This window comes from Neodiprion pinetum, chromosome 4 (genome assembly GCF_021155775.2).
Source record: "Neodiprion pinetum isolate iyNeoPine1 chromosome 4, iyNeoPine1.2, whole genome shotgun sequence".
In the NCBI taxonomy this organism is placed as follows: domain Eukaryota; kingdom Metazoa; phylum Arthropoda; class Insecta; order Hymenoptera; family Diprionidae; genus Neodiprion; species Neodiprion pinetum.
This window is the reverse complement of record NC_060235.2, coordinates 33,226,419-33,240,789: the sequence shown is the minus strand read 5'-3', so window position 1 is coordinate 33,240,789 and position 14,371 is coordinate 33,226,419. Positions and strand designations below refer to the sequence as shown.

The 14,371-nt window shown below is 40.1% G+C and overlaps 1 protein-coding gene and 1 long non-coding RNA gene across 2 annotated transcripts; both read right to left on the bottom strand.

Moving 5' to 3' along the window:
* Nucleotides 1–1,616: 1,616 nt before the first annotated feature.
* Nucleotides 1,617–5,241, bottom strand: LOC124217065 (uncharacterized). The gene is made up of 2 exons (XR_006882768.2): nt 3,356–5,241; nt 1,617–3,036 (listed from the first exon to the last, which is right to left on the bottom strand). It is a non-coding gene; the product is annotated as an uncharacterized lncRNA (long non-coding RNA).
* Nucleotides 5,242–6,262: 1,021 nt separating this feature from the next.
* LOC124217063 (fatty acyl-CoA reductase 1-like) lies at nt 6,263–11,288 on the bottom strand. Its single transcript, XM_046622322.2, has 4 exons — nt 10,402–11,288; nt 9,387–9,679; nt 6,911–7,169; nt 6,263–6,837 (listed from the first exon to the last, which is right to left on the bottom strand). Exons 1-4 carry the CDS (start codon nt 10,992–10,994, stop codon nt 6,498–6,500), a joined length of 1,485 nt encoding a protein of 494 aa, XP_046478278.1. The 5' UTR covers nt 10,995–11,288; the 3' UTR covers nt 6,263–6,497.
* Between the last annotated feature and the right edge of the window lie 3,083 nt (nt 11,289–14,371).

Sequence of the window (14,371 nt, the reverse complement as noted above, 5' to 3'; positions counted from 1 at the left end):
CCTCTCGGAGAAGTATACTAATGAATTTTGATGTATATTTTCACTGATCCGAGTTAGGTTCTCTTGGGGTGGGAGACTTACGGCCAAAGTACAATCCAGCTAAAATTCTTCGTGTCTCATTGCGGGCATGCTAATTCACTGCCCATGGTTTACGGTCGATACTTTCATTTACCAAAGAATAAGCTAACGCAACGGCTCGCAAGTGTTGACTCGTAAAACGAATTACATGTTGAAGAAATCCGATATTTCTTCGCTCTAACGACAGTTATCACTGTAGGATACGCTCCAAGTTTGAGGATTTATTCTAAAAGTTTCATACGCCAGTGTAGAGATCAAAACTATATAATTAAATCCAGTTGTTGGCAAATACTTGTGTAACAAAGAAGGCCATCTCAAATATGAACGAACAAAAACGCGTTTTTAATTTTACTCACAATTAGATGTATCAACACTTTTTTTATTTAACGAAAATAATTCACTTCGATAAATCAAATGCTCGATTTTTCACCGAACCGTTAATTCGATTCATCCGTTTGGAATCCGAAAAACATATATACAAAGCATATACACAGTCAACACACCACCGTAAATTGAAGTAGGTACTTCGGGTTGAGTTTGTGAGCCTCGCAATATAGTCTAAACGTTTAATTTGAGAAGAAACACTTTATTCGCTGAACAATCATAAAAATGATGTGTCGTCCTCGGATATAATTATACGTTGAGTTCAATTGATATACTTACCTGACAATTCACGTATGAATCAATTCTCGAAAGCAAACGAGATGTCGTTCTGATTATTTTTGGTATGAAATCACTGTAGATTCACAAGACCTCGCAACATTTTTTTCAATGCAATCATGCAGCCCATATATGTTACACATTGGCTAACAATAAGTATAATTTGTTACGCATGATGATCAAATTCATGATCGTAGAGCAATGACGAGCTTATAGTGATAAGCAAGCAAATCGTTGAATTTATTGACTTTTACTATTAGTTGGATTTGAATACGTTGATACATGTGCAGAGAAATACTACAATGAAAACTTGCTATTTGATCATCCCGGGAAAAACAAGCATTTTATTCAAACTCATTGCGGAATGGGTGTGAGTAAAATACCTGTTCATTGAAGTATACAAAACGTTGAACAGTCTCAATCAAGAATCCTTAAGAAGTTAGGTATCAAGACTCCAAATATCTTTTAGGTATAAGCTATTATAAGTAGAATCAGTTACTCTGGGTTCTTATGACGGATATCAAGCACGGCGTCGATTAATTATTTTCAAAAGTGACATAATCTTGACGCCCTTGAAGTCTGCGTACGCTCTCTATTTTCGGAGTCTTGTGTAAAATAAGTTATCTTGGATACATTTATACTGTACATTGAAACGCCTAACGTGTGGAAACCGCGTATACTTAAATGCCAGCCATTTATTGAACGTAAATTTTGCAGGCGTAACGCTGCCACAACTAACATGCCAAGATTTCCAATTTTTGCGTAAGTTCCTTACGGGATCAAACCACCATCTTAACAGAATTGTTTTCTCTCTTTATTCATATCTATCATACTGCTACGTATTGTTTGCAGGTTTAATAAAGAACTGTTCAAAACTCTGAATAAAACAACGTGTTTATTATATTACAGTATTATTATATTAAAAACGGCGCCCGTCGAGTTGCGCAATCTACGAGATCGATGACGGATCAATTGTTGCCTATTCTTGCGGGTATGACGTCACGTAGGAAGCAGCGTACCGAGATCGGTGTTGCGGCAGGTCGTCAATTTTGAAATCACTCTTGTTCTGGCGACCTGGCACGGCAGAGACCGTCTGACGATTTCGAATTTTTAGCATTTGCGTGGATTGTTGCGACGATGTTGCCAAAGAAACACGAGGGTGTTGGAGAATTCGTGGCCTGGATGTGGAACGTTAAGCGCTGCTTATATCCTCGCGACCGATTTCCGAGACTAATTGAGTAAAGGCTTGCCGAGTAACGGATAGCCATTATGGATTTGCGTTATCGACTTGTGCCTGAAATTCGTTCGCCGATTTTTCCGTGACTTCACCAGTCAACTACGGGAGTAATAACTGGAAACGGTTAAAGAGATACTTATCCAATGACACCACTCGCAGGCCACAAATTCGAATTTTATCAAAGTTACTGAAAAAATTACCATTCTTACTAACGCCACTTTGAGACTCGCATTTTGAATTTCATCATTCCGAGGCTATATTTGGATACAGCATTCCAAAAAACGGTTGTACATCAATTTTTATGGGAATCGGTTAAAATTTGAATAAGTTATTCGAATTATACATTATACAATACCAGATCGGAACGGTTTGTTTTTTTAGACGTATACGAGTACATGATGAAATACCAGTTGACCCGTTAAAGTTTTGAGATGATGGACGGTGTGAACTGAAATAATATCCATCTGAAACGTAAGGTTCGATTCCAATACAGTGTTCTTGAAAGTAGAATTCAAAATTTATTCTCACGATATTTCACATACGCGTGTTTTACAATATCCTAGTTGCAAAGCACGGAAAAGAGATATTCGTGGTCAAATTCCTTCCACTAACTGACAATGAATAGATTTGTACTAACGATGTAGGTACAAACCAGCATACTGGACTTGACTAATCTGAGATTTATTACATTTTCGAAAAAACCGCAAATTATTTGCGAACATTTTAGAACCAAACTTAATTGAAGCTAATAACACCGAGTAGGGACTAACTCCATTGTGAATATTTTATTTTTCGTGTGACCTTCTGGTCACGGATCAACAAAAAGATCGTTCCGATGTTCGGGCAGGAACGCAAAAGCTTCTCGACCAACACTTTTCCAACGAATCCTGTTGCTCTGGTAATAAAGATCGATCTTCCACGGTACCATTCCGCTATTTCGGAGGACGGTTCCATCTCCGCGGACGGAGGATGACGCGTAAAGTGAAGAAGCACTCCCGTTTTTGTCAGCACGGCTGTTGTAAAAGGAGTATCGTAGCTCCGGCTGGTGCACGGCACGAGACCTATGATTTTTTAAGCACAAGAGTGGGGGGGCACAAACTTTATAACTGTTTGATTGCCAATAGCGTCGGTTCGCGAGGTGGGAAATACAGTGTAATAGCGTGACTATTAATGGTGATGCAAAAAATTACAATGCCAAAACTGCTGATTAAGACTAGACGCGGTTGAACGTACATTTCCGAAGCGTGAAGCTGAGTGCAAGGTGTGTGTGTGTGTGTGTGTGTGTGTGTGTGTGTGTGTGTGGGATGAGGGGTCAACTAGCGATAAATAACACCCTTAAACTTTTCAGTCTCTTGTACACAGAGTGCACTTTTGTTTCACCTTGATGTACCGAAAGTTTCCTTTCTACAGTTGTTGAGGTTGATGGATTCGTTTATCAGAATGTCAAGATCTAATTCTTCGGCTATATCTGGAAGAATATGGAATATAGCGAGGAACCACGGAGCATTTCTCCTGGAGGTCGAAATTCACCAGATAAAGGACCTGGAGCGTAGAAACCACGGAACACTTGTCCTGGAACTCGAGTTGCACCAGGAAGCGGACCCGGGGCGCAGGATCCAGGAGGTATAGTACCCGGTGCTCGAAATCTGCGGAGCGCGGTTCTCATACGTCCGATCTACTGCGCGGTTGTTTCCAGACTGAGTGATTCGGCTAGCTGATTTTCGCTGTCGAGTACTATATATCGATGACGTCAGGAGAAAAAAAATTTTGGGTGACGTCACTTTCTGAACATCCGAACATCCGAACGTCCGAAATTTGGTTTCGGACTGTAATACTATGTATGATGCATCATGTATGATGATGATGTATGATATTAAGGGATATAAGTGAGATTTCTCCATGGCGCATATTGATGAAGCTATGACTCAAAGAAAGCTAGTTATTCAACCTATTTAGGACGCACAGTACTTCTCGCCTCTTGTTCATTCGAAACTTCAAGATCGCAGCGTCAGTGTTTAGAGTAGCTGCATGATTACGAATTTAAACTCAGAATTTGGAAATTCTAAATGCCGGATCTTGTACGTAGGAACAATCCTTGACCCACCGACCTTTGCAATTTTCAGTCAATGATAGATACTAAAGCGACTGAACGTAAAAATTTTTACGACCTAGAGGTACCGAATTCCTCACGGTAGGTTCGATCATACCGGAGGTAGTAGAAATATAAATATATTAAATTGTTAATAGTCATAAATACGTATTGCGCACTCTCATATTCGATACTATGTGCGATAGGTTATAATACACATGTGTATGCGGGATAAAATCATGAGGTGAATAATTATACCTAAGACGTCACAAATACTCATTATTAAAAGAGAACAACTATTGCTGTGGTATTAAGAAGCGAATGAAATTAAATCGAAGGTTGAAATCCGAACAGGCAGCAAGATCGAAATCAAACTGCGATGATTTACTCCTCGCGCTGCTGGTAAGGGAATCACATTGATCGCGCCATTGATTGACCCTATCATACGTGCATAATGTATCTTGATGGTTCATTTTCTTTGTAAGAAGGCCTTAACACCTTTCTCGCTGCATGTTTTGTTTAGAGGCAACGTTAAAATTAGTTTATTGTTACTAATAAGCCAGCATGTCGTTGCATTTCTTGTCTTTCACAAACCTACGTAACATATTGTTGGTGCATACGTGCGTTTGCTGAGACATACTTTTGTGGAATATTCTTTTCTAATCGTTTCAAAGAAGTGTCGCTAATTAGCTGATCTCGTTTTGCCCCCGATACTTGATAATGACGGATCGCCAACTATTTTCGCTATAATGTAATTTATGTATAATTGAAAATTTTCGTAGATCGATACCTGCTAAGCCAAAGGGCTTATCTCATCAGTTACGTTAGGAACAGCTTATCTTAGGAGTTATGTCAGAAATATCTAATCTTGGCGGTTACGTTCGAAATATCTTATTTCAGCGCTTGCGTGACAAACAGCTAGTACGTAGCAATTTTAGGAGCCAATTAACTCGGTACATTTATCGCAATTTTTTCGGGAGAGTAAATTGTATCTTCGACGGTTCGATACGCATTCTGCGCAAACAACTTTTTGTGACGATTTATATTCACATGCACGAGCATATGGGCAAGTCCATGTAAACCAACCAACGTCCGACCCTCACCGTTTCTAATATTGTTTAAAAAAAAATTCCGCATTTGTCCCAATTCTGAAACAGTACCCTGATTTTTTAAAGATTTTTTAAGTTATACTTCTTTAGGCGCGTTATGAAAAACTGATGAGAGTGAAATTTCAGGATGCGCGCGCATCACTGTAACACAAAACTGTAACACAAAATTAACAGGATGAAGTTGCCCACTCACTGATTTTTTTAAGATTTTTGAAGTTATACTTCTTTAGGCGCGTTATGAAAAACTGATGAGAGTGAAATTTCAGGATGCGCGCGCATCACTGTAACACAAAACTGTAACACAAAATTAACAGGATGAAGTTGCCCACTCACTGATTTTTTTAAGATTTTTGAAGTTATACTTCTTTAGGCGCGTTATGAAAAACTGATGAGAGTGAAATTTCAGGATGCGCGCGCATCACTGTAACACAAAACTGTAACACAAAATTAACAGGATGAAGTTGCCCACTCAACCGAATTCATTAAGTCTCGAAAAAAAGCTGAATATTTATCTACATGGTTTTAGTTTTTACAATCACAACACGTGTTTTATTTTCATACAAGTGCGAATTATATATGTGGCAATAAAATATATTCAGTAGTGATTTAAATTGAATATTTGGATTAATATTATTTACTATTTGTGAATATTAGTGAAAAAATTGTGCTGAAATACTTTTTCAAGTGCTCCAATATAATTGAGGTTAGTTATCCGTATGTATTATTTATTGATATAAATTAAAATATCATTATTTAATATAATTAATACTAAACATTATTATTAAATTATCAATGTTGAATATTTATTATTGGTTTTTTAATATTTACAAAATGAAGAAATAAATTTAATAGAACATTTAATAAAAAGTTCGTGACAAAAATTTAATAGATTATTTGAATATAATGTGAGACATCCGTTATTTGTTTCATTGTTTTTCAAAGATGTCAAAGAAGTATAACTTCTCACGCGCGTACATAAGTACACGCACCCATTTTTTATTTATTCAACCGCTCAATTATGTACGAATATTTAAAATGATTTTGAAAAGGATCTTCTTCTTGAATCTCAAAGCGTTGTCAGAAACTGTATTTTTGATTCCAAACATTTCAGATTTTTCTCAATTTTTTCAAGCATTTTTTTTTTTTTTTATCGTCCCGGTTTTCAGATGTTTCGAAATGAAAATACAATTTTTCAATATTCATACATACTTGTAATTGACAATGAATAGATTTGTATCAACGAGCATACGGGACTTGACTAATCTGACCATGAGGTTGAATATATTTTCAAAAAATTGCAAACGATTCACGGAATATCTTGGAACTAAAATTCATAAAACCTAATGACACCGAATAGGATGCCGACGAGGATGCTCGAGAGGATGATCTTCGCTATCAGCACTTTCCTGGCAATCATCTTTCTGCCGTGTTCGAGAATACTATCTTTCTCGCACCAGACATATCGCCGAATGCCCATAAAGTAATTGTAGATATACTTCCTCCATTCTATCTTCGATATGTCAATATTGAAGGTTTCCCGATCGACGTGCGACATCCGATCCCTCAATAGCTTGATATTTGTTGACTCAAATTCCCATTCGTGTGTTGTGAAGAATTCGAATGATTCGCTCACATCATGAATCTTTTTTTGGTACGCGCGAAGTCTGCAAACAATCGATTTCAATTTTCAATTATCCCCGTCATAATTTCCCCAGTATTTCAATATATGTCACTCACCTCGGTTTTCCACCCGACATCCAGGTGAGGTAATCTGCCAAACTAGCGGGTATCTGCCTCAAGACGTCGCTCACTATGTGCGTCATTCTGCAATCAGTCATCGTGAAATTTGGAATCATGAAGACGTCACTTGGGGCATATTTCGTCTCACAATCATTGACTTCCTCTGTAAACAAGCCCCACGTAATGGGACTGAATGGTCTGGAGACACAATTGTATACGCGTAGATCCGGCACGAGTCTCGTATTTTCTCTGCTCCCTGATAAAACATAAAAAGTGATCACGCGTACGCACCAAGCCATCGCTCAAATTAAGACGATCGGACCCAGGGGAAGAAGCAAAGTTATCTTTCAGCATCCAACCTTTACTATTACCATCTACTGTATTATGTATTGTAACGTGGCATTTTTGATGCCCGTTAAAAAAGGATCCTTGAACCCTGGGCGGAACCAAAATTTAGGAATTTTCGCAATTGAGTCGCGAAGTCTTTGCAAAAGAGCGCCAGGACTGGAGTCACGCATCCGAAACTACGAGAGGGGACACCTTAGCGAATAGCGTAAGATGTTTCAGGTTTTTTTTATTTTTCGAATTACACCGGCATCAGGCAGAAGTCGGCACCGAATTCGAGGAAATTGCGGCGAGGCGGACTAGCGACAATTGCGAAGGACGGATGTCGAGGCTGCGGAGGGTGAGCCGACGCTGATCCCCGCATCGCGGGAATCCAAGGTGGACGCGATTCCCGCTGGCGGCCGGCGCGCCGCAGCCTCTCCCCCTACACCCCGCCAACAATTGACTAGCGAACTTGCGACGGACCGACTAGCGACGAGGGAGCACCACGCTCACCACCAAGTCGTCATGGAGTTGCGCGGAGGACGAGATTGCGATCTAGCGTCAAGTTCTGCGCAGCGATGCTATTAAAGGTGCGCGTCGAGTTGCGCAATCGACGAAATCGATGACCGATCGATTATTGCGTATTCTTGTGGGTCACGTGCGTCACGTATGGGATGGCGTATCGAGATCCGTGTCGCGGCAGGTCATAGGTTTTTGAAACCACTCTAGTTCTGGCGGTCGTGATAATTAGTCGCGTTTTGGGGAGTTTAGCGAAGTAATGGAGTCGCCCAAAAATCGCGAGGGGAATGGAAAGGGGGTTATAAGGATGTAGAAGGTAAGCATTGCTTCAATCCCCGCGATTGAATTTCGAGCATAATTACGAAAAGGCTTGCCGAGTAACGGATAGCCGTTTTGGATTTGCGTTGTAGAAAAGTACTCGAAATTCTTTTGCCGATTCTTTTGCTTGATGACCGTAGCCTGAGTACGCGTGTTAGAGTAGAGTAAATTTTGAGTTCTTGAGAAAGTTGAGTAGAGTCACGGGTTTTAGTTGAGTCTCTCTCGTTTTTGAAATTAAGTATAGCTGCGTTATCGGGTTTTTCAGTGTCACCACTCGAGTAGGTCGGGAAGTGCCGAATTGGAGTGCTTGGATTAGCGAATAACGTTTTCGATATAGTTTAGGTTACGTTTAGTGGTGCTTGCGCTTAGTTAAGTTGCCGTTTATTTAAGATAGTGTTTAGTCGAGTTGAGGTGATGAATAGTCGAAATTGCCGTTGCGTTGAGTAGCGGTTGAGACGAGAAGTTCGAGTATTGAATTTTGGTTGCGTCTGAAATATAGTGGCGTTGCGGATTTGTTTAGTTGAAATAAGCTTGAGGTTAAGTTATGTTGTCACGTTTAGATGTAGGGCAGCTCGCGGTAGCGTCGAAGCTCCGAGTCGGGTGAGATCTCGGGTAAGGTTGAGGACGCCGTCTGTTCGGTAGCCCGACGACGCACCGTCGAGAAAGTAGTTTTAGTTTTGGTCTTAAGCAATTATTGCTGTGGAGAAGAAACGGCGAATTTGCAAATTGAGAATAGCGTAAGGCGATTTTGTGATGGTTGAGTGGCATTTTAGTTAGGGAGCCGCGAGCTCAGTAGAGTAAGAAATAGAGTAGGTTACGTGTAATTTTCTGTTTACTTTTAGAATCGCGATAAGCGACTTTTGGATTATTTTTTTTTGTTTTTGTATCACCGCTATTGTGAAATATAAGATTTTATTTTACTTCTTTTGTTAAGTAGCATGTGTAATTCGAGTGTCTCTCTTTCTCTCCAAAAATTACGCTTCCCCTCTCCGCGGTAGTGAGCTATCGAGCATATGCCCGAGGTATAGCGCATTAATGATTTCGAGGCGTGTTGATCACGCCAGGCGCCCAACAAAACTTCGCGATATTGTTTTAGATCCAGGGTACATCGTCGACGCCAAATTATTGTGCACGCGGTAAGTTCTCGGTCATTTTCTCCGAGTGACCGAGGAGCGGGAAAAATCCACGTCACTGTATATGTCCTTAGATAATATAGAATGTGAGAGATCGAAAGCTAGCAACGGTGAAGTTTTACCCATGGAAACCCACAGCTACAGGCAAAAAAAATCGACTGCTAGGAAGAACATACCGATTTCCCATGCGGCAGCTACGAGAAGATTGACGCACACGTCGACGGGTATCAGATCAGCCACAAGCTCCTTCTTCCCGTAAATACTGTTCACCAATCCCTTGGCAGTACCAATCACCGCGAAATTTGGGCCATTGTAACTGTCAGTCCATCCTGGAACCGGTTCCTTCCACGAGGCTAAGACGATGGAAGGCCGCACCACAACAATTGGCAATCGAGTCGAATGCTCTGCGACTAAGTGTTCCGCTATAGCTTTGGTGAATGTGTAAGTGTTGGGGAGCTTACCAATCAACCTTCGAATGAAACATCAAACCAAAGTAAAATACGCGTCAACCTATTGTAGAGTTGTCCCTCCCACCTCGGATTTTCAAGCTTTTTGCATTTTTTGGAGGTGGCTCGGAAAAAGTTCATTCACGGCGGAGACTCGTAATTTCGTAAAAAAAATTGAAATAAAATATTCCATAAGGATTTTCGAAAAAAGAAATGTCCCTAAGAAAGACCATTCGCAAAATCACGCCTCGCATCTTTCGCTAACTCGGCATTCAGGTACCCGCCATTACGACTTATTACGGATTTCTCCCCAAGCTTTGTCGTCGATTCGTCAACGTCCCAGATTTGAAATTCTAATATGAAAAATTTTTTTCGGGATTTCAGATGATTCGTTCTAACACGAGGGAGGGGGGAAAGGGGGATAACTCCATAAGAAAAATTTTGAGAAAATTATTTGCCATCAAACCTTAAAGTTGGACTACGAAACGCCCCCACACCAAGCCGTAAAAAAATTTGAAAATCCGCGGTGGGTGGGCCAACTTTGCGTACGCGACGCTCAGCGTATGTCTCGGAAGCGTTGTTGATCTACATGGATTTATGCCTCAACCGTAAATAAGCAGACGTGCACTTTAAGCCATTTCACCACGTGAATCGTGTGCACATTTTTTCCACGTTTGTATTCGATGCGGATATTATACTTGGAACCAAGCACCAAGAACCATACAGAAAACGCAACTACATTCACCTGGGTGTGATTAGGTCCAAAAGCTCGTCATCGAGGCCAGCCACGCAGTGCCGCACCTTATACAAGTCCATCGGTGGCGGATAGATGCGTTCATGGATGACGGGGTTGCCGCAGTTCGCGTAAGCCGTGGATACGTGGACAATGGCGTGGAGGTTTTTCATCCCCTGAGAGAGCTGGAGTACCGCCTTGGTGCCATCGATGTTAATGGCCACCGCTTTTCGCAGAGGCTCCGTGAATCTCACCGTCGCTGCGACGTGAAAAACCACCGAAACTGTTTCCTGCAGAAGCCGCCTGTCTTCGTCGGTTATTCCCAGGCCTGGAACGCCAACATCCCCTGGAATAGCGACGAGTCTGTCTCTCGGACTTGCTTGAGCGGTTCGAATCTCGTCGAACAAACGCGTCGACAGTAACTGCTCGACACGGTCTCGAGAGGACGTGTCCTTCTTGTCACGGATCAACAAAAAGATCGTTCCGATGTCGGGGCAGGAACGTAAAAGCTTCTCAACCAACACTTTTCCAACGAATCCCGTTGCTCCGGTAATAAAGATCGATCTTCCACGGTACCATTCCGCTATTTCGGAGGACGGTTCCATCTCCGCGGACTGAGGATGACGCGTGAAGTGAAAAAGCACTTCCGTTTTTGTCAGCACGGCTGTTGTAAAAGGAGTATCGTAGCTCCGGCTGGTGCAGGGCACGAGACCACTGATTTTTTAAGCACAAAAGTAGGGGGGCACAAACTTTATAACTGTTTGATTGCCGATAGCGTCGGTTCGCAAAGTGGGAAGTACAGTGTAAACACTACAAGGCTTGGAGGATGACGAAAAAAATTCCACTTCCCAGACTATTTTCCGCCAAACTTATTTCACTGGTCCTCCAAGCTGTCATATGACCTGCGCCTTGAGCAGTTCTGAAATATACAGTCAACCGGCGTCCCAAGATTAGATGATATTTATGCTTCTCTAGTGTTTTAAGTATTCATTCAGTTACTGTATTGTGCCTCAAGTCACACATGTGTGTACACCTTTCATCGAGAGCCCTGTCACCATCAATCCCCCACTCAATGCTACATTTCCAGACTAATTTCTTGAGTCGTTAAATTTTTGACGACTAATAAGGCACTTTTATGGTTTTGAGTTTCAAATAGAAAAAAAACTATCGCAGTTTTCTTCTAAGCTGAATGCTACAATAAGTCGTTTACACGACGATGTTTTCAAATACGAACAATAGCTTAATCTTACATCACGAGTCGTATTTTTTTCAGTTTTGTCTATTGAGATTCTGCAGAAACTTAAACTAACAGATTGATAGTCGTAGATGCGCTGAACTTCAACCAATGTATAAGAAGGATGTACAGGAAAGATCCGCGAACCAATGTGGATGTTTGCAAATACGATCAAGCCCAGATTAACCGCAAGGCTAAAAACGCCCTCGATAATAGCCTTAGGTCCTCGAAGTGTTCGGCCCATCGATTTTCAAAATAGTACCTAGTTTTTCGAAAATACGGATATGTGAACTCTAAATCGTTACGAATAACGGATCGCCTGAATATTAATGTCTCGCTTCAACCCGGTTCGAAAGAGATCGCATAAATATCAAGTGTCTCGCTGTAATCCGGTTCCAAAGAATTCCCTACGTAGAGTTCGAGAACTTTCTACACACGTATACACAATATCGTAAATCGCTAATTTTTTCCCTAGTACCACAGGAAAATCTAAATGATTTGTCTCTGTTGAGCATGGAGAGTAAAATCGCTTGTGATTTAGGTTTTGAAAGTAAAAATGTTTCTCTTAACCATAGTTGATTTGATTTTCTGTCACCAGAAAACGTTCTGTTTTATTGAACCATCTTGCAGGACGGACCTTCAGCCTTTTTGTGTAGAGCAGCCTTAGGTATTGTGCCCCTTACCTGTGTCTGAATAGAATGGTGACAATATGTACTGTGCGTGACTTGCTCAACTCTGCGTGTTCCCACGATTGGCCATAGATAATAAGTACTTACTTTGTCACTTTCATTCAACCGCCCTAATAATACGCATTTGGAATGGAGGTGAAATCCCAACTGCACAAAATCTCACACAAAATGAAAGATTCCAATTGCAATCCAATGATATAATTGCCAACCTCTTACTGACTTCTTTATAATGATAAAGCGTGGCAGTCAATAAGGTCTACTTATAATACGGCTATGATTTAATATGAATGGTGGATTATAAAAACACACTTCTTGTTCTTGATTTGTATGTGTGAAAATATTCTTGGAGGGTACCGTAGTGAATTTTGAGATGTCAGTTTAATTTATTTCACTACAGTGCGAGGTTTCAGCTATAGTCAAAAAAAAAAAAAAGATTAACAGTAACGGCATATCGAAAAGGTATAGGGAATGCGTTCTCAAAACCTGCAATTATGCGTAGAAATTCTGAACTTGACCCCCATACGAAATAGGGACCAACGAAATATATTGCTGACGATTTAGGCTGTGATTTATCGTTTATAGATCTACATACCTGTGTGCAGTATTACACAGAGAGGATCTCTTGAAAGGACTCGCTCGACAATTGGTAACTCGTCTTATTTTATGGGCATACGATACAACAAAGCTGTACTAGGTATATTAACATGTGTCATTACCTCTTATTGATTCGAAATTGGAAAATCAAGGGTCTTTCAGGTTACTGATTACCAATATAAACTTAAAATACAGAAATTTGAAATTTTGGATCCGATATGACAGTCTAAAATGGAAGAAACTACTTGATTTTGATGAAACTTCGATATTCGGGAGTTTGTGGGCATACTGTCGCGCTGCTTAGGTGTCTAAATTCGAAATTCAAAAATTCAAAACTTCAAAAATTGAAAATGATGCATCCAAAGAATCAAGCATTCTAAATTTCTTAATCTTGGATTCAGATTCGTAATTAATTAGCTACCTAGAAAACCACCCGATATCGAATTTTGTTCATGTAGAACAACTGCTTGCATCTTAGTTCTCACTATTGAGTTCGTGATTTAAAATAGTTATATTTTGAGTTCAGACGCATCATCAGTGATCTCAAGCACCCTGTTTTTAAAATTTCGAATAAATAAGATATAACGAAAAATACAATTTCTCGAACGGGTAAATAGCCAGCTACGTTGCATCATAAATTAGTCAATAAGGACGATAGAAGAGTGTCACGTATATTAGATATATATACGTACTTATATTCTTATTTTTCCAGCGCAACACTGGTACGGGCTTTCACATATACTACGTAATATGCAAAAGCAACAGGTACGATCTATATAAGAGTTTGCCTAACAGAAGCGCAAGCCTCCGATTTACATAAATAGTATTCTAGTTCAAAGCTAATTATACTGTTACTCTAAAAAATAAAGCTGTTTCAAGATCAGATAATTACAACTTATCACTCTACAGCACTGGATCTTTTATTCTTTTACATCTATAAAACGTGTATAATAGAAATACCGGGGAATATGTTCTCGCTCGAAAATATACAGATTAAAGGTGAAAAGAGTTTCTGTATAGAGTGCTGCGTCGAAAAGGGATATTGAAAGTTACAGACGGCGTAGCAAAATGACAAGAGGGATTTGGAAAAATGAAAAGCTCACGTAAATAAGACGGCTATTGCTGATTGTAGTTGAAGTATGCGATGAACTTGATTCTTGAATGCCGAGAAAATAAAGCTCCCTATTTTTAACAGACAAACATACCAGACGATGCCTGTATGGAATAACATGCTCGTCGTCCCAAAGGTCGAAAATGAAGCGTATGCAACAATTGACTATTCTCTGCAATACGGCATTGAGTTCGTCACTAAGGTCATAATAAAAAAGGCAACAATAGTCAATGTGAGAAAGGTTTACAGCCATAGCAAACTTACAGTTAGACCCATTTCTAAGCACAGTTGAAAGAGAGTTTTTATGAAACTTGAGTTTATACCAGAGAAAGAGAGAAAGATCATGTATATTAT